Genomic DNA, 26,697 nt, shown 5'->3' on the forward strand with positions numbered 1-26,697 from the left:
GTGAACAGGCAACCTACAGAATGGGAGAAAATTTTTGCAACCTACTCATCTGACAAAGGGCTAATATCCAGAATCTACAATGAACTCAAACAAATTTACAAGAAAAAAACAAACAACCCCATCAAAAAGTGGGTGAAGGACATGAACAGACACTTCTCAAAAGAAGACATTTATGCAGCCAAAAAACATATGAAAAAATGCTCATCATCACTGGCCATCAGAGAAATGCAAATCAAAACCACAGTGAGATACCATCTCACGCCAGTTAGAATGGCCATCATTAAAAAGTCAGGAAACAACAGGTGCTGGAGAGGATGTGGAGAAATAGGAACACTTTTACACTGTTGGTGGGACTGTAAACTAGTTCAACCATTGTGGAAGTCAGTGTGGCATTTCCTCAGGGATCTAGAACTAGAAATACCATTTGACCCAGCCATCCCATTACTGTGTATATACCCAAAGGAGTATAAATCATGCTGCTATAAAGACACATGCACACGTATGTTTATTGCGGCACTATTCACAATAGCAAAGAGTTGGAACCAACCCAAATGTCCAACAACGATAGACTGGATTAAGAAAATGTGACACATATACACCATGGAATACTATGCAGCCATAAAAAATGATGAGTTCATGTCCTTTGTAGGGACATGGATGAAACTGGAAACCATCATTCTCAGTAAACTATCGCAAGGAGAAAAATCCAAACACTGCATGTTCTCACTCATAGGTGGGAATTGAACAATGAGAACTCATGGACACAGGAAGGGGAACATCACACTCCGGGGACTGTTGTGGGGTGGGGGTAGGGGGGAGGGACAGCATTAGGAGATATACCTAATGCTAAATGACGAGTTAATGGGTGCAGCAAAACAACATGGCACATGGATACATATGTAACAAACCTGCACATTGTGCACATGTACCCTAAAACCTAAAGTATAATAATAATAATAATAATAATAATAATAATAATAATAATAAAGAAAAAAACAAGAGAACTACCTGGGCAATTTCCAAGTGTTTTAGAATGCATTTTTTTTAATGCTCCCTAAGCATAACACATAGCACATGGCAAATATTTAGCAGTTAGATTTAATGGTGAATTATCCTGACAGCTGAATCCAGGAATTCATGGGAGTATCCTTTGTTTCTATCACAATCCGTTTCTCTGTTGTGTTATTTACCAAGCTACATTCTGATTCCCATTTGTTTTTCTAAAGTTTCCCTGCTGGAGAGAAAATGCCTTGCTTGCTAAGTGTAACCTTTATCTCTGATAGAGATGACTCCTATTGTACATAAGCCATCACTCTTATTTGCTCACAGTGGTGTTTGGAATATTATTGCTGTCATACACCTCTGCTCACATCATCAATATGTCTTAATTAATACATCACTGCCTGCTTGCCACCCATTATGCACACACACTTGCCAAACAACCTCTGATGGGTGATGGCCTCCATCCACAGCAGGATGAATTGCCATTGCTTGAATTGATTTGGAAAATCACTTAGTATAGGAGGGAACTGATCTGCCACAGTAACTTGAAACCCTGCTCTACTCTCCTGCTCCTTTATTTGGTTGTAGACTTATTCCTACCTGGCAACACGACACTTGATTTGGAGACCATGGTAGTAGTTCAATGATATATGAGAGGACTGATTCACAATTTTAACTAATAAAGCATCCTGTACACAACTAGTGACCAAAGCCATGGAAATATAGACACATATATTGAATTTACAGGGCATTAACAAGAAATAAGCTCTGGGCAAAAATAACTGTCTATTCAGAACTAAGAGTCTGCCCAGAAAAGAATGCATTGGAGAGAGAAAGTGCACTTCTTACTATTTCCTAAGCAGCATGGGATGCCTGAATAGACGTAAAGTGATACAGCAGTGTCAAGTTGACCTTTTGTAAAATCTAGACAAAAGAAGTCCTGGAGCAAGGTGCACAGGAAGTAAATTTACAGCCTGGCTCAGAGTGAAAGGGGTGGCTTGGCTGAAGGAAAAAGGAACAAGGAACCCACAGCAGTGGATTCTCCTCTTGAAACAAGGAGAACTCTGAAAAATTTCCTAAGCTGAAAAGGAAACAACTCTTGCCTCTCTCTTGTTTGCATCCCCTTTTTCATCCTTGCTTACATTCCAGGCCAGCCATGAAGCCTCGAGAGAGGAAATGCTCTCACGCCTCCCTATACGTAGCCTGACTGTGCAGCTGTGTTGTTCACCCCGTCTTGTCATGGTGGAAGCCCCAAGAATCTCTCTGCAGGTGTGGGAGCTGGGGAGACTCTGCTGCTCCATATTTTGGCAAGCAGGGAATAGAATTGTATTAAAGCAAGCATTTATTCCCCATAATAAAGAGTTTCTAAAGTCACTGAAAGTACAGTATCCCCCAGCCCCACATCTTGGCAGGCAGAGAATAGAACTGTATTAAGGCAAGAATGTTTTTCCCCCATAATAAAGAGTATCTAGAGTCACTGAAAGTACAGTATTCAAAGACTGGGTTTATATATCCAAGATTGGTATCTCATCAGAGACTATAAATTGTTTACACTGTTGAAAGTTCCCATTTTTACAACTTCTTCTGTTTTATTGCCCTGCTTGTTTGCATAGTAAATATGGATTCAATGGAATCTTATCTTCTTCCAGAACACTAATACAATTCATCACTTCCATTCAGACTCCATTAATTCAGAATTTGTGATTATACCACTAGAGTTTGGGTGATGCTTATTTTTGTATTATTTATTAAAAGAGGATTTACTAGGCAAATTCAGAACAGAAATGAGAGGACAAGGGGGAAGATTTAGCATATTTAAGAGGAAACACTTTTCGAGACCCTTAATAGCACTTATTTGCATTTAAACAATTAATGGAATAATTACAATCAAGCCATCTGATTAATTAAAGAAAACCCAGCAGGATCTTTATTTGGCAACAGTTTGTTAGCAGAGATTCCCTAAGTATTGACTCAAAGGAAAATTGATAGGAGATATGCCTCCTCCCAAATGCTAATTACGCCCTTTCAATCATCCTAAATGTTTCCCAAACATTGAAGTAATCATTCCAATAAGCTACAGCTAGCTGTACAAATTAGTAAGCAAATACGTGTCGCTCTGTCCCACAGGTAAGTTCCAGGTTCCTGCAATCTGTGGAGGCAGCCCTTAGCCTAGCAAAGCATGACAAGCCAGACCAGAAGGAAGGGTCTACCGCTGATCCAAGGGGCTTGAGATTCATTTCCGCAGCCCTATCTTCACTAGTTCCTTGATCTGTATTTGCATATTCTGTTTTGATCCTTTTCATACTTCTACTAAAAGGTAGACCTATCCCAGTAGATAAGGCCTACTTGCCTCTTTCTCCTTGATACTGGCTTCTAAATAACTAATAAGCTACAAGTTTTGGGGAAGCAAAGGGCCAGCACAGTGACTTCACTGGGTCAATGTCAAACACTGGGATCATTAATTTGGTCAGAGCGGGACGCTCAGGACAAAGTGCAGAAAAGGTGGTTTCCACTATGTCTCATTCACTCATTCAGCAGAGCCCAGGTGATAGAAGCATGGAGGGGCTCTGCCATTTATGGAATGTGTGCAATTTAACTTAACCTCTCCATGCCTCAGTTTTTTTTTCTATAAAATTGGATTGAAAAATCTATTCTTAATAGGGTTGTTACCAGACTTTAAGTGAATTAGTATTTTTACAGTGCTTAGAACAGTGCTTGATACATAGAAATCACCTGAACTCTGTTAAATAAAATAAGTCCACTCATTAAATATTTGCTGAGCCAGGTGCTCTTCTAAATGCTGGAATACAGAACTGAACAGAGTAAACATATCCATGTCCATTTGATGTTTCTAGTGGAAGCAAGCAGATAATATAATGAACAAGTACATTGGGATATAGAAAGCTAGAGCATTGGAAGATAAGTGCTCCATAGAGTGATAAAAGAGGATGAAGGTGCTGGGAAGAGAGGGAAGGTTTCCAGCTTTAAATGGGAGCAGGGTAGGCCTTTTGGAGCAAACTGTAAGTTATTAAGGAGTCAAACGGATATCTGATGAAAGAAGTTTCGAGACAGAAGGATCAGTTGCTGCAAAAACTCCGAGTATGAATGAGGAACAAGGAGACCGGGGTGGCTGAAGTAGACTGGGTAAGAGGACAGGGATAGGAGGTGAGGATATCTGGGAATGGCTGACTAGACTGTGTCCTTACATAGTTTTTAGGTCACTATAAGAACTTTGGCTTTTACTCTGCAAGAAATGGGGAGTACATTCCAGGACAAAGGCCTTGGGCAGAAGTTTGGATTTGTGCTCTGACCACAGCTGCTCTCATCTCTCACTAGGTTTTGGTAGAGATAGAAGATCCCTCTGAAAGGAACTGAGCACCTGGAGATGATCCGAGGATCAGGGCATGGAAACTGGGACAAGACTCATAAGTATGTCTATTCTAGGCAAGGGAATAGGAATGAGAATCTAAGCTAAGAACAAGGCATTCCCTGATGCATGCTAAAAGCAGAAGCTTGAAAATATAAATATATCATATCCTCATTAGATGATTTTCCATAATTATGAGAACTTTCAAGTGAATACTATTCTGCTCACTGCCAAGTGCCAACCCACAGCTACTCAGCCCTGGTCCTCAATGTGGCCATGAATGGACAAGTTTCCAAGAATGTCTTTGAGGACATGAGAAACAATGTGAGATTTGGTATTGTTTACTGGCAATAAAGGAAAGAAAAACAGCAGATATGGGAAGAACCATCTTATATTTGATTTTTATATACTTTCCAAAATACATTTAAATGGGAATTCGGAACACTTTAATTTTTTTTTTTTTTTTGAGACGGAGTTTCGCTCTTGTCGCCCAGGCTGGAGTGCAGTGGTGCAATCTTGGCTCACTGCAACCTCTGCCTCCTGGCTCAAGTGATTCTCCTGCCTCAGCCTCCTGAGTAGCTGGGATTACAGGTGAGTGCCACCATGCCCAGCTAATTTTTTTGGATTTTTAGTAGAGATGGGGTTTCACCATGTTGGGCAGGCTGTTCTTGAACTCCTGACTTCAGGTGATCCGCCCACCTCAGCCTCCCAAAGTTCTGGGATTACAGGCGTGAGCCACCGCTCCTGGCTGAAATGTTTTTATTTATAAGTTTGTAGAATGCTTGCTTATCTTGTTCAGCTGCTCAATTTCTTCTTGCTGGAAAATCTAGAGCATCAATTATGTTGCAACAGTTTTGGTAAAATTGCCATCTTTTTCTCCAATTTTGACAAATGTCTGGCTTGGATGTCTTTGGAATATGACAATAGAGAGAATTAGATCACTTTTCACTTTTTCTGGCATGTAAGCCAAAGCTGGGGAGTAGAGACTTTGAATTTATCTTATTTTCTGACTTTAGCACTGCGTGTAAAGGAGTGGCCATGAAGTGAGAATATTAATAAGGAAGTTAGGGACATAATATCTATATTTCCCTGCCTCTCAATCAAATGTTGAGTGTTCAAAATATTAAGAAAAGCATGTGGCTTATAATTGATACTATTACTTAATTGTAATCTTTGAGTATTGAGGAGAGACACTGTGCTGGCGGGAAGGTGGGCAGTGGGATGACTATCGTCATGCAGAATGCACTGAACATTTATAGGCTAGGGCCTGATTCATACAACTTGAATGTCGGTACTTGCTTTGGTCACATTTTGTCTGTTGGAAAGTGAATCTCCTTGAATAATGTTTTTGTTCATCTGAAATGTCAGTCTTATAAAAAGCTGCTAGTCACCATAGTGGTGAGAAATTTCCATCTTATAATTAAAAAAAAGTTGTTGGCAGTTGAAAGAAACATAAAATTGAATTCTGGCCCTGGCTAGAGTCAAATTATGTTAAGATTTTATTTTATTCCTCTATATTTCTGAATATTACTGAGTCAAGAGAAAGAGTAATCCCTCATTTCAGATGAATTTTTTTTTCTTGGAGATTTTCCCAAGCAATTAATTCTTCTCTTTTGCCTTCCTGCCCTCATCTGCTGTAAACCTCAAACTTTGATATCTACCTGTCTGTCTATCATCTATCTATCTATCTATCTATCTATCTATCTATCTATCTATCTATCATCTATCTATCTATCTATCTATCTATCTATCTATCTATCTATCTATCTATCATCTATCTATCTATCGCTTTCAGTTGTGGCATATCAAGGGAGGTTCACATATGTGGGTAACCTAAGGTTATTTTTTTTTTGTTTAATTATCTTGTCCTTTGAAATCATTCTGTCCTAATGATGCAGGTGCTTGTGCCAGTGGTTGAACTCCTATATTGATATTTGCTGCTCAGGTATTTGACCAGGATTATTTATGCCAGAGGCTTAAGGGTAAGGACTGACTGCTTACAGTTCATAATAGCTTAGGTGAGTGGTTGTCAAGAGCAAGACATTCCCTTTGATGTGTTAGGAGGCAATTTTGATTGACCCAGTAATTATTGGAAAGAGAACTGACATTTGGGGATGATGTTAGTATCCTGCAAACAATGATATTTATGTAGATAAAAAACCTAAACCTTCCAAGGTGCTCCATTTCTTGGAGAATTCCATCCCTTTGTCCTTCGGGAAAATTGGCAGTAGCAGGTGATTGCAATTACCCTAAAGACGTCTGGTTTTTTATCATAGATTAGGTTTAAGAATAGTTCCCAGTGAGCTCTTTAAAAAAATTAATTTCAATGAGTCCTCAATGCAATGTTAATCCATAGCTCTTTCAAAGGAAGAAGACTCCATCCCCAATTTTGTTTCCATTATCCTGGACCACCAGGACTTTGGATGAAGACTGCTGTAAGCTAATACTCTAACCAGTTAAATGCTAGCATTGAAAATGATGCAGGTGTTAGGCCATGTCCTGGGAAGGCACCTGATGAAATGCCTCAAGTCTAAATTTTAACAGAAGCACGGCTTTAAATGAAGGTTCCTAGGGGCTTAATACGAAAATGAAGAGTGTTAATATTGGGTCTGTTTCCAGAGTGTTTTGCTCATCATAATGGTGGCTACTCTTTCCTTATCCATTTTTTTTTGCTCTCCACCTCACGAGGTCCCTTCGTTTTCTCCACATAGCCATGATCTCCAAATCCAGACTCCCGCATCAAGTGGACTATAGATAAATATTTCCAGTACCTTCTGATGGTCCCCAAATGAATCAAATGTAATATATTTAAAACCAGCCTATCTCTCCTCTGAAATTGTTGAACACCATGTGTTCTTAGTCTTGGCTGATGTCATCACTATCTGACCATGCCCCAAAGTCAGAAAGTGCAGAAATCCTCACCTCCAATCTCTCACCTCAAACACCACCCCTTGATGGCTTGGCCTCAGAAATGTTCTATGAATTCAGTTTTTCTTCTCCATCTTTTCTGCCTCTATTTTAGTCCTGATGCTCATTATGTAGCTTCTGGGCAATGCAGCAGCCTCCATTCCTTCCTGCCCTCCACTATTCCTTCTCCATTCCAATTATTCCTCAAGAAGTAGTCAGAATTATCTTTCTCAAAACCAAATTTGATCAGGTCATTGTGCCACTTAAGGACCTCCTTTCCATTTCCAATCACTTACAACATAAAATTCAAATGACTGTACTCAGAACAGTAGGTTCTTCTCTGTTTCAATCTTCCTTTGAGCTTCTGTTCATCTACCTGACCCCCATAAAATCTAGCCAGACTGACCAAGACCTTTGTGATGCTAGAACCACCTCAAATGTCTCCATCTATGGAAGCTTCCTTCAACTGACAGTGGAAATGAGTCCCTTCCTCTCTTGTAACCAATTAGGCTCTCATTCTACTTACTTTAGGTCCTCTCATTTAAGCATGAATGAAGTCAGGAATGAGCTAGGGCACTGAATTTAGAACTAATGGGCACTCAAGTAATGCTTGGTTAATGAATTTTTTTTTTCCAGAGACAGAAACTCATTCTGTCACCCAGGCAGGTGTGCAGTGGCATGATCATAGCTCACTGCAGCCTTGAACTCCTGGGCTCAAGCAATCCTCCCACTTTAGCCTTCTGAGTAGCTAGGACTATAGGCATGTGCTAGATGAGGACTTACTGTGTTGTTCAGGCTGGTCTCGGGCTCTTGGCTTTAAGTGATCCCCTTTCCTCAGCATTCCAAGTTGCTGGGATTATAGGCATGAGCCACTGTGTCCAGTTCATGTTTAAACTGGACACAGTGCTTTAAAAGCAAAATATGTGTTAAAAGTGAAAAACAAAAGTATCATGTGAGGTCTGAGGAGGGACTGATAACTATGTTTTAGTTTGACTAGGCTCAGTTGATCTAAAATGCTATAGGAAGCTGTTTGAAGACACTAGTCTTTTTTTTTTTTGCATCTACAGATCACTAGTGAATCATTCAGTTATTACTAAATTAGTTTTTAATTAAAATATGTTAGTGTTGAATAACTGGCTAGGTCTTTGCAATAATTCTTGTTACATGATCTTATGCATTTTCAATGTTGGCCACAGACTCATGTTATACTATTATTATTTAATGTGAATAATTATACTGCTTTGATATTAGATTAGCGTATTTGCTTTAATAACATAAATGATTGATTAGCCCAGACTCAGAAGGGTAAGTGAATCTCAGAAAAAAATGAGGAAGAATGAAAAAAAAAAAGAGGCACAAAATGAGCGAATAATCACTTTATTTTAGACTTTGAAACTTGTGTTCCACATTACTTAATTACAGTTGCCTTTATAGATCTTCCAAATGAGTGAAAAATTGTTTTTGGAATTTAATACTGCTAAAATTGCAAGATTAATTGAAACCAGAGTATTTTAATGTCTCCATGGAGGCATTGAACCTATATACTAATTTATTAAAAAGCTTGCTATTAGTACAGGAGAGAAAAACCTGAATCTACTCATTCATTACATGCAGTTGACAGTTTTATCTTGCATCTCTTTTGCTCCAGGCACTGAATACCTATTTTGTTCTAGGCACTGGGGCTAAAGTGATGAACAAAACAATAAGGGTCCACTCTTAGGGAGCTTATGTTCTGTTGTATAATAAAACCAATAATGAAAGACAATAACAAATAAGCCAGCAAACATCAAATAGTTATAAATTCTATAAAGACAATAAAACAGGAATACATGTGGAGAATCACTGCTGGCTTCTTTAGATTGAATGGTCAGGTTATTCACATAGGTATTGAGCACCTCCTATATGATAAGTACTGTGATACATACTAGGAAATACATAGACTACTAACAAATAGTTCCTATTCTTATATAGTTTTCAATCTAACAGACATAAAAGTATGTATGGAAACCAACAACTGTAGCAGAGTGTGATGAGCACCGTTATAGACCATCCACTGCTACAGACCATTCCCTCTGAGCTGTGTTGAACCCCAGAACACAAGGGTAGGGAATGTAACAACTCCTGGAGAGTCAGGGAAAACTTCCAAGAAGAGAGTGAGCTGAGAATTAATAAATTGATAGGAATTACCAAGATGGTGAAGGGAAGCGGTAGAACTGGGTTTTTCAAATAGAAGGAACATTATTTCTAAATGCACAGAGACAGTGTGCATGACAAATATGAATGGTTTAGTATTGCTGGAGTGTAGCACATGACTGTGTACGTGTGTGTGCATGTGTGTGTGTGCACATGCACTGATGCATATGTGGGCACCTTTAAGGGAAATTGGTGCAGAAATTAGCCTAGAGATGTAGGAAAGATCAGGATGTGAGAAGCCTGTGTGTAGCAAGGTGTGATACTGTGAAATACACAGTATATTTGGTCTTTCTCCTTGTTTCCTGGCATACAACTCCTAAAATCCTTAGAATCTTCAAAGTGATGTGTCTTTTTGTATGAATTGACTGGTGGCTGGAAACCCCTAGGCAGCTTCAGGATGGAGGCTGGTCACCAGAAAGACCAAGACAGGGTTAGAGGGTTGGGAGTTTTAATCCCACCACCCAACCTCCAAGGAGGGGAACGGGGCTGAATGTTAAGTTGATCATCAGTGGACAATGATTTAATTAGTCATGTCTATGTAATGAAGCACCCTCCATAAAAATAAAAAAGGACAAGGTTTGAAGAACTTCTGTATAGCTGAACATCTGGAGGTTCCTGAAGGATGGTGTGTCCAGGAAGGGCATAGAATCCTGGCACTCCTTCCTACATAACCTTGCCCTATGCATCTCTCCATCTGTATCCTTTGTAATATCCTTTGTAATAAGCTGGTAAATGAAATAAATGTTTCCCTGAGTTCTGTGAGCCATTCCAGCAAATTAATTGAGCCCAAGGAGAAGGTCACGAGAACTCTGATCTGTGGCTGACTGGTTGGAAGCATAGGTAAGAAAACAAATCTAAAGCTTGCAACTGGCATCTGAAAGTTGGGGCAGTCTCGTGGGACTGAGCCACACGATCTGTGGGATCTGACGCTGTCTCCAGGTAGATAGTATCATAACCGATTTGAATTAGAGGACACCCAGCTGGTGTCCACTGTAGAACTGATCGCTTGCTTTGTGTGTAAGGAAAAACCCCCACACACCTGGCGTAAGAAGTGTTCTGTATTGTGAGTGGACAGATAAAAGACTTTGTTTTTTCCTCTCTGATAAGGTAAAGAATTAAATCTTTTAATTCTAAAAAATATTTGGAATTTTACTCTGGGTTTAAAAATAGGAAAAGACAGAATGATCCCAATGTTATAGGTGTTATGCACTGAGAAAATGTCAAAATACATAAATAAGTGAAAAAGAAAGTTTATAATTATTAAATCAGATCATCTTATCTTTTTAATAAAATATTGTTTGTGCTATAGTAATAGCTACAAAATTTGTTTCTAACTTTAACACCATATAACATTGTTTTTCAATCTAAACTGCCTGATAGTTTCCTTTATTAAAATTTAGGCTAATTTTAAAAATTCGAACTTCTGATAAATAGGTTTGTAAAGCTTAAAGATTTCTTTAATATAGCTGGATAAAGGAGAGTAGAAAAGTTTGATTGGATGAAGAATACTCCAAAACATGTCCTGATGCAGGTTTTTATCCTTTTATCCTTTTGATTTGTGGGACCTAAGAATGATACCCTCCAAACTTAGTTTGTGTTGTTGATGTCTTTCACTTGAAAAGACTGCATGATCAATCAGAATATAGTGTGCTTTTGAATAGGCAGAATGGGTAAACTCTATCCACTTAAATAGGGGCTTTCCTGCCACAATGCCATATATACATTGCTGGAAAACCTAGTTTGGGGCAAGATTTCACACTAAAAAGAACAGGGCTTAAGATAAAAATAGAATTCAACCAAACCACTCTAAACCTAGGAAACTTTGTAAACAGAGACCTAATGAAAACAATTCTAATAAGATAGAAGTACAATTAAAAAGGCATGTCAAATTCTAATAAGGAAATGCTGGCATAATCTTGGCCTTCACTTACACATAGGTGAAGAGAGCTTGATGGACTGGGATGTTGGTAAATATTCAGGCTGCTGCATTATGGAGATAAGGTCACCCTGTCATATGTCACAGGTAGAGAGAGGTGTTGGCTTTGCATACAATGTGGTGATGCTAATGATGGATTACTTCTGTTCATCATCTATGTTTGTGTCTTCTGCACAAGACTGGGAAGATCTGCCTAAGTAACTTCCAAGGAAGAGCAAGTATCCAAAATAAAGAAGGTAGACATGGCAGTACTGCATTCCTTGAAGCCTGGTGCATTCAGGTAGGCCAATGTGTTGTATACTGAGCTGCTATTATATGAGAAAAATAATCTCTGACTTCTGTATTACATTGATGTCATTACTGTATGTACAATTTCATAAATTGTGGATGAGGTAACTTGCATTAGGGAAACTTAAGGTAGCAGATTGACTGTATTTGCATAATACTCCACATTCTCCACCAGATTTAACTAGGAAAATAATTTTAAAGAATCATCACAGACAGGGATGGGGACTATATGAGTATCTCAGTGTACAACTGTTGTGTAATGTATGCCATGCCTCTGGCTCACAGCATACCTGGTAGGTCCTTAGTGAATATTTGATGAGTGAATAAATGAATTAACGAATCAATGAACAGCTCAAGATAAAAAAAAACTGCAGAAGTGACTCAAGGAAACGTTTGTCCTCACAGTGTTGGGGTTTCGAAGGACACAGCTCAACCTCTATCCTAGAGCTCTCCATAGCTCTTTCTTGGACTCTACAAACTGACAAGCTTCCCAACCTCATCACATAGCCCACTTGCCTCAGCCAGTTGTATGTGCATCCCTGCCTGGCTACAGTGACCCTGGGCATCCAATTCTCCACGGCTGTAGGCTATAGGTCAAGACCAGAAAGTGACTCAGAAAGGAGCCTATGGGAGAGAAGCAGATGGGCTAACTGACAGTCAGAGAAACCTCCAGACTTATAGAGTGTAATTAACTCACAAATTCTCCAGTCATTATTATCATTAAGTCAAAGAGGCAGGAATGCCCCCGCCCCGGCCCTTCTCCACTTCTGCATAACACTCCTCCAACATAATATGTTGGGATTTCTCTTTCTTTTAAGGTTGGATTTGATGTTATTCATACTTGATTTCATCTGATTTAAAAAATAACGTTCAGGAGAGTAAGGGGTAGGGAGTGAGAACCAGAGTGAGTCCTCCCTCCTGCCCTGCACTCCTAGGGGTGGTCCTCTTTTACTTTCTACCCTCCTGGTCTCCCCTGAGAACTGTTTTGGTCTGGAGTTTCCATTTCTTTGTTAAGAGTCTTCTGCAGTGTTCTTTCGTGAGGAGGGCTTTCCAGGTTTTCTCATGATGCTGAGACCTTGCGGCACTGAATCTCCCTCAATTAGTCTTCAGTGAGCCAAGGCTGGAGGGCCTGTAACACTTGCACAGTCTCTTTTCTGTTCTCCATTTTCCAGTAATGTTCTGTGTATTCATTGTGATTTATAGCCCTGGAGGGAGCCAGGTCTGCAGCATTTTCATTGAATCCAGCCTGTAATGTTGTTTGTCAAGCTGCCATTTACAGCTTGGAAAATTTTTCTCTAATCTACTTTGCAGAGGCATGATGTGTCTTCTCACTTTAGTTGTAACCCCTGGTGTGTATGCCTGCATGGGGAACAGTGGGACCTACCCTATGGCTTCCAGCTTTTGGCTTTGTGCAGTACCAAAGCAATATTCAATATATGGGCACGATCAGTAGTAACCTATATTGAAAATAGTTTTTGATCATCTCATTTGTAATCTCCAAGATAAAAAATGACTTAGAGATAGACCTATTTTCTTGTGTGGATATGTCTTAAAGTGGGAACTTAAAAAAATGATGAATTAACCTATTTCTTTCTCATCTTCTTATTTAGTAATTTCACCATGATTTCAAGGTTATTTTCTTCTGGAATCAGTCAGAGGTAGAAAATACCATACTGTGGACAATGAATTCTTCCAGGGCAGGGCGATGCCTTACTCATTTTGGGGACTCCAGACCCCAGCACAGGGGCTAAAATGTAGGAAGCACTTAATATATATTTGAGTTAAAATTGCATGAGTTAAGGGACTGGACCTGGAGAAATTAGAAGAGGAAGTAAGCAGAACCCAGGGAAATACATGAAAATCTATAGAAATCCAGAGGATCAGAGACCAAGTGGGAAATCCAGAGTTGGGATACATAGGCCAGAGCAAGATGGCAGGTCTCAATCAGAGAGGGAGTAAGCAAATGGGAACCACAGCCAAAGGAAACCACGTCTGGCAGGAGACAGGTAACCTGCAGCTACGTAGTAACTGAAGGGGCAGAATACTTCTAATCTGCTGAGGAAAGCCCTCCCAGAAATTTCTGTGAGGCACAAACCAATCATACAGGACTTACAGTTTTGGTTTAACCTGTAAGTTCTCTATATTGTTCTAGTCCATGCCCTTTCCCTATTCATGCTGCCTCTGTGTGCTCTATTGTGTTTTATTCGAATAACTTCACCTGCTTCCTGAATGTCCTCCATCCTATTACGCTCTACTCTAGTCCATTCTAAAGTCAGGTCCTGCATCTTGTCTGAATTTTGGTGCCATATCCATGATTCCATGAACATGTCAATATTAGTGTTATATAATTAAATGGGCCATCTCCTTTCATTTACTGATGATTTGCCACCAACTATTACTGTATTAAGTGGTGTCACTGAATCAGCTTTGGATTCTATTCTCAGGAAATTTACAGTTCAACTAGTGCCTCATTTTCTCCACTTCTCCCACCCCTGGCTTACCCTCCTTCAATTGCTCATCTTCTTGCCCTTCCTTGTCTCACCAGGTATGCTCCTGTCTAAAGCTTTTGTCCTTGAAGCTCTATCTGCCTGGCATGTTCTTTTCCCTAATCTTTGCATGCCTCGTAGCCTCATTCCATTCAAGTCTCTGCCACCCGTTCCAGTGGACTTCTCTAAACATACTATCTAAATACTCCTTCATTACCTATTCCTTTTTCTTGCTTTCCTTTTATTTGTAATATCTAATATATTGATTTTCCTGTTTGTTTATTCTAGGTCTTCCACAAAAACATGAGCTCCATGAGAACAGAGATTTTGGCTGTTTTGTTCATTGCTATCTCCTCAGCTCCTAAAAAAGAATGCCTCATCCATATTGGGTACTGCATACATCTTGTTGAATAAATGAATAATGGAGAAGATACAATGTCAAGTAGACAGGACTGAGGAAAGTTAGAGGAAAGAAAGTTTATTTTAGGAAGGAGAAGGTATTTGGTCCAGGTTTCAAATGATGGAAATGATCACAGCATGGAAAGATAGTAAGGGAAGGGTGTTTTTCCTTCTACTGACAAACATTTTGACTTCTTTTATTTTCCAGTAACCCTGTAAAATTTATCATACTACCTTGTTTCTCTTTCTCTCTTGGTCAGATATACTTTGTGAAGCTCAAAAGGGCATAAGAGCTAAACATTAGTGTGGACCTGGTTGAATATGGCTCATTTATAGCTCTAGGGATGTCTGCTGGGTAGCCTGTCAAGTCTTGAAACAAAGTTGTACAGAGTTTGGTGGTATAGCCTGGACCACTTGGTTAGACATCAATGTTTGCATAAAAATATGGAAAATTCTTTCCTTCCTTAACTGTAGAAGAGGCATGGTCTTTTTCAGGCACAATCATTATCTTTAACTTCAAAAATTCTTTCCTCTAATATCTGAAATACTTTTTATGGGGCAACTTACTATGTTATTATCCCTCTGTTAAGATTCAGTGTAGGTGTTTAACTATTCCTGCTTTTTTCTTTTCAGTCATCGGCAGATTGATGAGGGTAGTTAGTCTCTGTGAATCATTTTAGAGTTTATTTGCATTTTCCTTGATGAAAGAAAAGCAAAGGAAAATAATTGCAGTTTTCAATGTTCATTAGGATATTCTGAGAGCTTTCTGCAGTAAATTATAGGGATGTGATAAATCTAAAGAAGCATCGCTCATTCCTCACATCTGATTGCTTCATATCTCATACTGCGTTACTGCCTTTACAAACATAAGATTTAATATCCTCAAATGGATTCTTACCCTTACACTCTGTCATCCTCTCTTACAATGTTTAATACCAGAAGTTTTAAATGTAAAGACTACTGTCATCTCATTCTATATCAAACCCTTACAATTCCATGTGCAAACCTTTCTACTTTGCGAGGACAGGTAAATGTGCTTGTGGCTGATTTTTCCCTCCCCCATTAATACTGGTATATAGGAAGTGGCAACAATGTCTCTAATTCTTCAATACCATGTTATATATATAGTGAATAGTTACATAGCAATTAAAAATGCATGTGCCCGCATTAAAAAGAAAACAAACGAGTAACAAATTAATTATGTAGCTGTTATTACCTTTTCAAGGGGATGCTTCACTTTACAAAAGAATTCCCTATAGATTTTCTTTAAATAGTAAGCTCCACTAGTACATTTAAGATATAATTAGACCTGCCTAAATTGAGTTTGTACACAATTCAGGAGCACAGTCACTGTGCAAGGAAACAATAAACCCATGTTTACTTTGCTACCTGAAGCAGAAGGAGAAAATATGTATATGTAGAAGCTGTCAAACATCTGGATGTTTGGGAAAGCCTGGATAGAGTGCTCATCCAGATGCTGAGCACGATCCATTTGTAGTTTGGAGTCTTTCTAACACAGCAGGAGGGTACAGGAGCAAATATACTGAGACAGGCTCTATCTTGCTAAAATTGATAGTGGCATTCCTTTTACTGCTTATGGGTGGGCAATTTTAGAAATGATAACCTGCAATAAGAATTTTGCAAATAATATGCATCACTTTCATCAAATAGAGTTTTCTGTTCTCAACATGATGGACAATTTTCATCTAAAAACTTAAAATAAATACTTTAAAATTAATCTGGATGGCAAGAAGTTCTTTAACAGAGAGGAATGCACTCCAGACAGTATTGTTCTCAAAAAGGTGGGAAATACAACGCTAAAACCTACAACCTTTGGCCGAATGAAATCAAAACAAACCAAACAAAACTTACCACAATAGTCTAACCTGGAAATAGGAGAACTCATTTCAACAGCATGATATTCACCTGAGCAAAGTGAACTGGGGCTAGAAGATGAACTTTCACACTTGACTATTTACCCCATGAATCAGGCTCTTGAATATTTGCAAAACAGAATTTAGAATTCTCAGTACAAAGAACTTCTAGTGGTCTGAATTGATATGCACATTTGTGATAACTTGGTAAGTGGAACTCTTTATGAAAGCATAGCATCCTAAGTAAAAGTATTGTAAGCCTCATTTGGCATATGTGGAACAAAAAGAAGCCTTAGACATGAGCACTTCACTGGGTGCTGGCAAATGCATTTTGGTAGACTTGTAAACCTTGAAAGAAGCAAGAGAATGAGAGGCAGCGGGATGCTCTGAAGACAGCCCAGTCTTTTCCTCAGCCAGGCCTAAGCTGGAATCTTGGCTATGTTACACTTGGTGTGTTATCTTGCACAACTTATTTAGCTATTTGTGAAAATGGGAGGGGATACTTACATTGCCAGTTTTATTTTTCTAGTAAGAAATCAATGAGCCTAAAAAATGAAGGGTACTTAAAAAATGCCGGCTCCCTTTCATTTTTGATGGAGTCACCAAATATAGGAAATTAACACCAGCTTTTAACTGTCCTTGGAATGTGGACACACAGTTTCATACATGTTCTTGAGTTCACAAATTTTATCACCAGAGTGATGGTGGGCAAGCAAGTCCATCAGATCTGGAGTTATTCTTGCCCAGTGTTTCACTCAGTAGATGCAGACATCGAGAGAAGAGATATAAAGCCACAAGCACTGTCATCAGACGTATTTACTAAAATGCTGCAACAATTGAAATCAGTTTCATTAGTCACCAGAAATAAGTGGCTATTGTGAACACATGCTGTATGCGGAATGTATACCACTGAGTCACTTTTAGAGAACATGTTTATGTAGCAAGCTTCCATAATTAACAGTGTTTGATTGCGGTGAGAAAACTCTTACACAGATACTTGTTTTCTATTATAAAATGTAATATTTTCTCAAGTGTAGCATTTTCAAATGTTCCACAGTTCACCTGTACTTGTGTCCCTATGAGGTCTCCATTAAACATGGAAGATCCCATGATGATCATATTTGCTAGCTTTCCAAGAATTTTCTTTCTGTTGGGCCCAGTCCTAAGCACTTGAATTTATCTAATTTTCACATCAGCCTTATGAAGTAGGCTACATCATTAACCACTTTTTTTTGAGTTTTAAATTTCATTTAATTTTTTTAACTTTTACGTTTAAGTTCCGGGGTACATGTGCAGGATGTGCAGGTTTGTTACATAGGTAAACATGTGCCATGGTGGTTTGCTGCATCTATCAACGCATCACTTAGGTATTAAGCCCAGCGTGTATTAGCTATTTTTCCTAATGCTCATTTAATCTTTTAAAAGATTTTTCTCAATTTTTTTATTGTGGTAAAATATATGTAATATAAAATTTATAGCTTAACCATTTTAAAGTATGGTTCAGTGGTATTAAATACATTCATAATGTTATAGAACCATCCCCACCACCCATCTCCCTAACTCTTTTCTTCTTGTAATGCTGAAACTCTTTATCTATTAAATAATAACTCACTATTCCCTGATCTCTACAGCCCCTGGCAACAACCATTCCACTTTGTCTCTATAATTTTTTGACTATTCTAGGTATCTCACTCATGTAAGTGGAATCATACATTATTTTTCTTTTTGTGGCTGGCTTATTTCACTTGGCATAATGTCCCCAACATTAATCCATGTTGAAGCATATGTCAAAATTTCCTTCCTTTTTAAGGGTGAATACTTTTTTTGTATGTATATGCCATATTTTGCTTATCCATTCACTTGTCAGTATACACTTGGGTCGTTTCCACATTATGGCTATTGTGAACAATGCTGCTATGAACATGGGTGTACACATCTCTTTGAGACCTTGCCGTCAGTGTTTTTTTTGGCATACATCCAGAAGTGGAATTGCTGCATCATATAATTTTATATTTTTTTGAGGAAAAACAGCTGTATTGTTTTCCTTAGTGGCCATAGCATTTCACAGTCCCACCAATTGTGAACAAGGATTCCATTTTCCCACATCCTCACCAACATTTGTTATTTTCTGTTTCTGTGATAGTAGCCATCATAACGGGTGTGAGGTGGTACTCAGTGTAGTTTTGATTTGCACTTCCCTAATGATTAATAATGTTCAGCACCTTTTCATGTGCTTATTGGCTATTTGTACCTCTTTTTTTTTTGAGAAATGTTTATTCAAGTCCTTTGCTCATTTTTGAATCAGGTTGTTTTTGTTGTTGAGTTTCAGAAATTCTCTACATAGTCCAGATATTAACCCCTTATCAGGTATGTCATTTGCAGATATTTTTTCTCGTTCTGTGTGTTGCCTTTTTTCTATGTTGATACTGTCTTCTGATGCACAAACATTTTAAATTTTTATGAAGTTCAGTTTCTCTATTTTTTTCTTTTGTTGCCTACGCCTTTTGTGTTATGTCCAAGAAATCACTGACAAATCCAATGTCATGAAGCTTTTGCCTTCTGTTTTCTTCTAACAATGTTATAGTTTTAGGTCTTTAATGCATTTCAAGTTAATTTTTGTGTATTGTCTTAGGTAAGGGTCCAGCTTCATTCTTTCACATGTGGATATCTAATATTTCCATCACCATTTGTTGAAAAGACTGCCCTTTCCCCACTGAATGGTCAAAAATCATTTGACCATATGTGTGTGGGTTTATTTCTGGACTTTCTATTCTATTCCGTGGGTCTAAATGTTGGTCTTTATGCTTATATATAACATAAAATTTACAGCTTGATCATTTTAAAGTATAGTTCAGTGGTATTAAATACATTCATAATGTTACAGGAAACTACATCATGATTGATTACTGTAGCTTAAATACATTCATAATGTTATAGGAAACTACCTCATGATTGATCACTGTAGCTTTGTAGTAGTAAGTTTTAAAATAAAAAATTATAAGTCCTTCAGCTTTGTTCTTTACTTTCCAAATAGTTTTGGCAATTTGGGGGTCCCTTAAAATTCTGTATGAATTCTAGGATGGGTTTTTCTATTTCTGCAAAAAACATCATTGGGATTTTGATAGGAATTGCATTGAATCTGTAGATCACTTTGGACCTGCTAACAATATTAAGTTATCAAAACTATGGACAGGGAATGAGTTTCCATTTATTTATGTCTTATTAATTTATTTCAGCAATGTTATTGTAGTTTTCATTGTACAAGTTCTTCATCTCCTTGGTTAAGTTAATTCCTAAGTATTTTTTGATATTATTATAAATGGAATTTTTTCATAGTTTCTAAATTCTTCATTGTTGGTAAAATACAGCTCATTTTTGTATATTGACTTTGCATCCTGCTACTTTGCTGAATTCATTTATTATTTCTTACAGTTTTTTTTTTTTTAATCTTCAGGGGTTCCTACATATAAGATCACACCGTCCGTATACAGGGATAATTTTACTTACTTTTTCAGTTGGGATGTCTCTTGTTTCTTTTATTTAATAGTTGGCTAATTGCTGTAGCTAGCAATTAGTACAGTTGTCTAGTACTTTGTTGAATAGGGATGGCAAACGCAGACATCCTTGCCTTCTTCCTGATCTTAGAGGAAAAGTTTTAGTCTTTCACCTTTGTGTATGATGTTGGCTACAGGTTTTTCATATGTGGCTTTTATCATGTTGAGGTAGTTTTCTTCCATTCCTAGTTTGTGGAGTATATATATATATATTTTAATCATAGAAGGGTACTGAATTTTTTCAAATGTTTTTTCTGGCATCAACTGAGATAATTATGTGGCATCTTCCCTTCATTCTGTTAATGTGGCCTATAACATTGGTCAATTTTTGTGTGTTGAATTATTCTTTCATTGAAGGACTAAATCCCCTTTGACCAAGGTGTATAATCCTCTTAATATTCTGCTAAACATATGAGCATTTTGTTGATGATTTTTACACTAATGTTCATAAGAAATAATGGTCTATGGTTTTCTTTCTCTTGTGTCTTTGGCATCAAAGTAATGCCTCATAGAATTAGTTAGGAAGTGTTGCTTCTTTTTTATTTTTTTGGAATAGTTTCAGAAGGATTGATATTAGTTCTTTAAATGTTTGTTAGAATTCACTAGTGAAGCCATCAGATCCTGGGCTTCTTTGTCGTTGTTGAAAGATTTTTTATTACTGATTCAATCTCCTTACGAGTTACAGCTCTATTCGGTTTCTATTTCTTTGTGATTTAGTCTTCGTAGGTTTTGTGTTTCCACAAATTTGTCCATTTCATCTAGATTTCCAATGTGTTGGCATACAATTGTTCATAGTACTCTCTTATGGTCCTTTTTATTTCTGTAGAATCAGTAGCAATATTCCCATTTTTATTTCTGATTCTATTAATTCAAGTATTCTCTTTTCTTAGTTCATCTATCTAAAAGTTTGTCTGTTTTGTCAACCTTTTCTAATAGCCAACTTTTGGTTTCATTGATTTTCTTTATTGTTTTTCTAGTCTTTATTTCATTTATCCATGTTTATTGCTTCCTTTGTTCTGGCTAGCTTGGGTCTAGTGTATCCTTTTTTAGCTCCTTAAGTTGTAAAATGAAGTTGCTGATTTGAGATATTTCTTTTTTTTAATGTAAGCATTTATAGCTATAAATTTTAATCTTAGCACAACTTTTACTGTGTCCCATAGGTTTTGGCAGGTTGCATTTTGTTTTCATTAATTTCTAAGACTTATTTTTTGACCCATTGGTTGTTTAAAAGTATGCTGTTTAGGCTGGGCACAGTGGCTCACACCTGTAATCCCAGCACTTTGGGAGGCTGAGCGGGTAGATCACTTGAGGTCAGGAGTTCAAGACCAGCCTGGCTAATATGGTGAAACCCTGCCTCTACTAAAAATGCAAAAATTAGCTGGGAGTGGTGGTGTGTGTCTGTAGTCCCAGCTACTCAGGAGGCTGAGAGGCAGGAGAATCTCTTGAACCTAGGAGGTCAAGGTTGCAATGAGCCAAGATTGTACTCCAGCATGGGTAACAAAGTGAGACTCTGTCTCAAGAAAAAAAAAATAAAACAAAGGCATGCTGTTTAATTTTTGAATATTCCAGTTTTATTTCTGTTATTGATATGAACTTCATCCCATTGTGGTTGGAAAAAATACTTTGTGTGGTATCCATCTTTTAAAATCGTTGAGACTTAACTTGCAGGCTAACATAACGGCCTGTGTTGGAGAATGTCCCTGTGTGCTTGAGAAGAATGTTTATGTTATTGTTATTGGGTAGAGTGTTCTGTATATGTCTGTTAGTCCTAGTTGGTTTATTGTGTTAAGTCTTCTGTTTTCTTACTTATCTTCTGTTTGGTTGTTCTATCCATTATTGAGAGTGGGGTATTGAAGTCTTCAACTATTATTGTAGAACTATCCATTTCTCCCTTTAATTTTGTCAGTTTTTGCTTCATGTATTTTATTACCTGTTATTAGGTGCATAAATGTTTATAATTATTACATCTTCTTGGTGTATTAAACCTTTTATTAATATATAATGCCCTTCTTTATCTCTTATAACTTTTTTGATTTAAAGTCTATTTTGTATGTTATTAGTATAGCCACCTCTGCTCTCTTTTGTTTACTATTTGCATAAAATATCTTTTCCACCCTTTTACTGTCAATGTATTTGTGTCTTTGAATCTAAAGTAAGTCTCTTGTACTAAGCATATACATAGTTGAATGATGTATTTTTATCAATTCTTCCAATCTCTGTCTTTTACTAGAAACTTTTATCCACTTACATTTAAAGTAATTACTGATAAGGAGATGCTTTCATCATTTTGCTCTTTGTTTTATATATACTTTATAGCTTTTTTGTCTCTCATTTCCCGAATTGCTACCTTCTTTTGTGTTTAGTTCATTTTTTTTGTAGTGAAATGTTTGAATTCCTTTCTCACTTCTCCTTGTGTATATTCTATAGCTATTTTCTTTGTGGTTGCCATGGGAATTAAATTAACATCCTAAAGTTATAACACTCTAATTTGAATTTATACCAGTTTAACTTTAATGGCATACAAAAACTCTGCTCCTTTACATCTCCAGCCCTACACCTTTCAGTTATTAATGTCACATAATTACATCTTTATAAACTGTATTCCAAAACAGGAAAAAAGAAAAATGAAGGATGTGGGGAGGATCCTTTTAATCCCCTAGGAGTCACTTCTGCTCGTGGGGGAGGGGCTTACAGCAATGGGTGAAGGTGCAACGCCAATGGCTGCCACATTTTTTGTCTGCGCCTCTGTTATCAGCAGCAGCAATTAGTGATCCGAGGTCAGATTTCTGATATTTGGAGGACAGGGTTCTTTTTGCCCATCCTGGCTCTTATAAGCTGTGTTCAGGTCCCTCCTGGAACATGTGCACAGCTGCCTGCAATGGGCCTGGGCGTAGGCGATGGGTAGCTATCACTGCTAAGAGCTGAAATGGACCAAAATTAACTGCAACTTACCATCTAAGCCTTCCTCTGTAAGTTGCAAACATTCAATAGATTCTAGAGTTCCATCCATGGAATTACATCAAATTCTGCCAGTGCAATTGTTGTTTAGGTGGGGAGACAGAATCCTGGTGCTTCCTACTCTGTCTTTCTTCTAGAATCCTCCTATTCACTTTTAACAGATAAGAAAACTAAGGCACAGTGGAGTGATTTTCCAAATCGCACAGCTAAAATTGGACAGGAGAGAAATTTGAATTCATGGAGCCCGACTATAGTCTGTATCACATTCTTAAGTCTATGCTCCACTGCCTCTATGGAGAGAAATAAGGAACTTGGTTGTATAGGCTGAAACCTCAGCTCCCACAGCTGAAAGGAATAAATGAGCAAATTAACACAGGTATTCATTTGGCTTGTAACCAAGGCAAGTTTGTGAAGTTACAAGTTAGGGGAAACTTCCTTTTTGGATGTGGGATGGACAGCTAAATTCTTTATGGGGGCCCCCAGGAGGCAAGCAAGAGATGTCTAAAGGGATGGCCTGCACCTAACACGATGGTGCCCTCAAGGGAACAATTAGGTGGAAAAGAGTGAGTGTCAAAGAGGGCTCTGTCTGCAAGCCAGGTTTGCCTGTAGTGTGCTCCCTGTCACAAGTGTGGGTGCCTTTCACTTGCACAGAAATAGAATTGTAGGAAATATCTGAACATATTTTAAAATGTTAAAAAACCCAAAAGGGATGGAAGTTATGAAAAAATACACAATCCTGATATAGGATTTATACATAATTCTAAATGTACACCTCTGGTGTTGTCTTTATACATCAACAGTGTACACAAAAAGTGTACAAATGTGGATTTATTGTACATTTTTGCAAACATTTTATTTTATTTTATTCATTTTTGAGACGGAGTCTTGCTCTGTTGCCCAGGCTGGAGTGCAGTGGTGCAATCCCGGTTCACTGCAACCTCCGCCTCCTGGGTTCAAGCTACTCTCTTGCCTCAGCCTCACAAATAGCTGGGGTTACAGGTGTGTGCCACCACACCCGGATAATTTTTGTGTTTTTTAGTAGAGACGGGCTTTCACTGTGTTGGCCAGGCTGGTATCAAACTCCTGACCTCAAGTGACCTGCCTGTCTCGGCCTCCCAAAGTGCTGGGATTACATGCGTGAGTCACTGTGCCTGGTCTTGCAAGCATTTTAAAAGCCATTCCTTTTTATTATTTGAATGATAATCCTTTTTCTTCCTTTGGATGGTAATTCCTTCGATGTGTCTCATCTTGGGAACTTTACTGCTAATCGGAATTGTGTTCTATGAGTTCTGTGACTTTGAAATCATAGTAACTGTCTCAGAAATACATGTTAAAAGGTAATAAATAAGACATTACTTAAATCATTAAGATTTGTCATCTTAATGATTGACTTTTCCAAATCTTCTACAAGTGATTGAACTTTTATAATATACTATGTTAACTCATTGTGAAAAATAATTAAAATATTAATGCTTTCCTAATTTATTCATTGCTAAATAAAAAGTAAAACAAAGACTGTATTTGAATTTTTTTGTCCGGATAAAAAGATTTTGGAGAAAACACTGGTGAAGAATATCATCAGTGAATCTTAGCTCTGCAATGCAGTCTGCATATTTCTAGGTAGGTTTTCAGAATATACTTTGACAATGTATCACTATAGTACAAAGATAGTAGGATTAACAAACCCTCTCCCTATGGAAAGCCTTGTTGCAACAGATTTCTGCGAATATCTATCTGTAGCACTAACCACATTGCTCAAAACAAAGGCCTCATCTGCATAGAGGAACTCATTTCCACCTTGCTAAATCTGAAAGCATTCAAGACTGGCATCTACATTTTTATTTTCTACTAAATGCACTCTAGTTACTAAACTCTGATCCATTGTTCACTATTCGACAGGTTTTAAAAGTCAAGATACTAATCAGTTTTAGACTTTGTGATTACATGGGTTTCTTTGGACTATTTAGAAATTCATTAGCAATGCCAACATTTATATTTCAGAGGTTTGGAGGATATAAATCTAACATTTTGGATTTTTGACCTGGCTCTGGAAGAAATCGTTTCATGAGATTCCTAATGATTGATTTATTCCTAATATTGGTCATGCAGTAGATCCAGTTTTTTGTTTCCAAGTTTAAAAATCAGATTTATATTTTCAGTCTAAAATTCCTGGTTGTAGTTCTATATGTGGACCTAAAAGCCAGCTATACCTTAGCCCTTGGGCTCTGATCATTTGTGTTATCAAAAGGGTGGACAAGGTTAAAAGCCTACTTTCTACCCAAAGGGAAAGCTTGCAAATGGAACAGATCTCTGACGTGCTCTTTGGTCTATCTGTTCTCTACCTTGGGCTTTGAAACAGTAACCTTAACATGAGCAATATGCTGCTGGAGCACAATTTGTATGCAAATGAATTGAGAGAGATTTATTACAGATTCAAAATGAGTTCTCTCTGATATTGCACTGAAAGACTTGCTGATGTCTTAGCAACCTGAAGTACAAACTAGCCATCTGAAAGCAAAGGTAGGAAAAGCATCTGCCCCCTCTCTCAGGTTATATGAGTTGAAATCTTTCAGTTTCCACCTTCATGGTAGTAACAATTTTTTCATATTCAATATTTATTGCTGTAACATAACCAACCTCTGCTTATTAGGGCACATAAACCATCTTACTGTTTTCCTCCCCCTGCTTCTGTATACCCCTCGGCTTTACAGAAACAGTGAGCTGTTCCAGTTTGTAGTTCATTCAAATAGCTCTAAGACTGTCAAATCTGATAATTTTGGACAAAGTGAGTGGGTCGAAATAGTTGAAAATGAACCAAACTTTCAATCAGATGCGATTTGAGTGTACAGTGCTATAGTTTAGTTGTGATAGAAAGTATGAGAGCTTAAAAGGCTCAGAATAATTCTGATAAAAATATCTTGGGGTCTTTTTCCATTTTAAAGTGAATTGAGCAATTCTGTGTGGTTGAGGACTGACAGCATAATGGAAACAGAGCAAACTGCAGAATTTATCACCAGGTAACTGCATTAGCAGCAAAACTCATAATGCAGTCTGTTGGTTGAAAAGAGCACGAAGGAGCCTATTTTCTTATGAGGTGCCATATGTTCATAGTTCTTGGCCAATTATATTTAGCTACTGCCAAATTACAGTTATTGGAAAATGCTCTCTATAGTCTTTCACAATATAATGAGAGGCCTCATAGATACTGACTCTTCTTATATAATTTGTTTATTAGCACAGATAAACATACTTAAAACTGCTTTCTAATATTGCCTTCTATTTATGATATATCTACAACACAAGATATTGCTGTTTAATAGCAATCCTGAATATTTCTATATATTTCTAAGGATTGGCTACATGTTAAATTGGTGGGCAAATGTTTCAGTAATCTTTGAAATTTTTTATATTTCTCAGTAACTCTTTTTTAGATAGAATTTTTTTGTAGAATAAGATGCATAGTATAAATGTTATAGGCAGTTCTTATGTAACATTCATGTACGTTCTTGTTCATGTTTCACTTACCAGGATCAAGAGGCAACTTGAGGCCAATTTTGTGTGCTCAGGGATGGTAGAAAACACTGACAAAATCAAGCAACCAAAGACAAGGAGAAAACTGTAAAACAACAAAAAAGAGAAATCTGATAAGAACCTTGCCTTATTATCACAGACTTAATTTCTTGCTTCAAATGAATAAAGCACCAGGCCCATTAAATTAGCACACATTAACTCA

The 26,697-nt window shown here is 37.6% G+C and overlaps 1 protein-coding gene across 3 annotated transcripts in view; it reads right to left on the reverse strand.

The window, feature by feature from the left end:
* KCNQ5 (potassium voltage-gated channel subfamily Q member 5) overlaps positions 1-26,697 on the reverse strand; it is a 597,308-nt gene that overhangs the window by 188,130 nt on the left and 382,481 nt on the right. For all 3 annotated transcript variants that reach the window (XM_032153280.2, XM_032153268.2, XM_032153291.2), the window contains exon 2: positions 26,490-26,580. In XM_032153280.2, the coding sequence (XP_032009171.1) occupies positions 26,490-26,580 (91 nt within the window). The remainder of the gene's footprint in view (positions 1-26,489; positions 26,581-26,697) is intronic.

The sequence above is a fragment of the Hylobates moloch genome, unplaced genomic scaffold (genome assembly GCF_009828535.3).
Source record: "Hylobates moloch isolate HMO894 unplaced genomic scaffold, HMol_V3 SCAFFOLD_2, whole genome shotgun sequence".
Classification (NCBI taxonomy): domain Eukaryota; kingdom Metazoa; phylum Chordata; class Mammalia; order Primates; family Hylobatidae; genus Hylobates; species Hylobates moloch.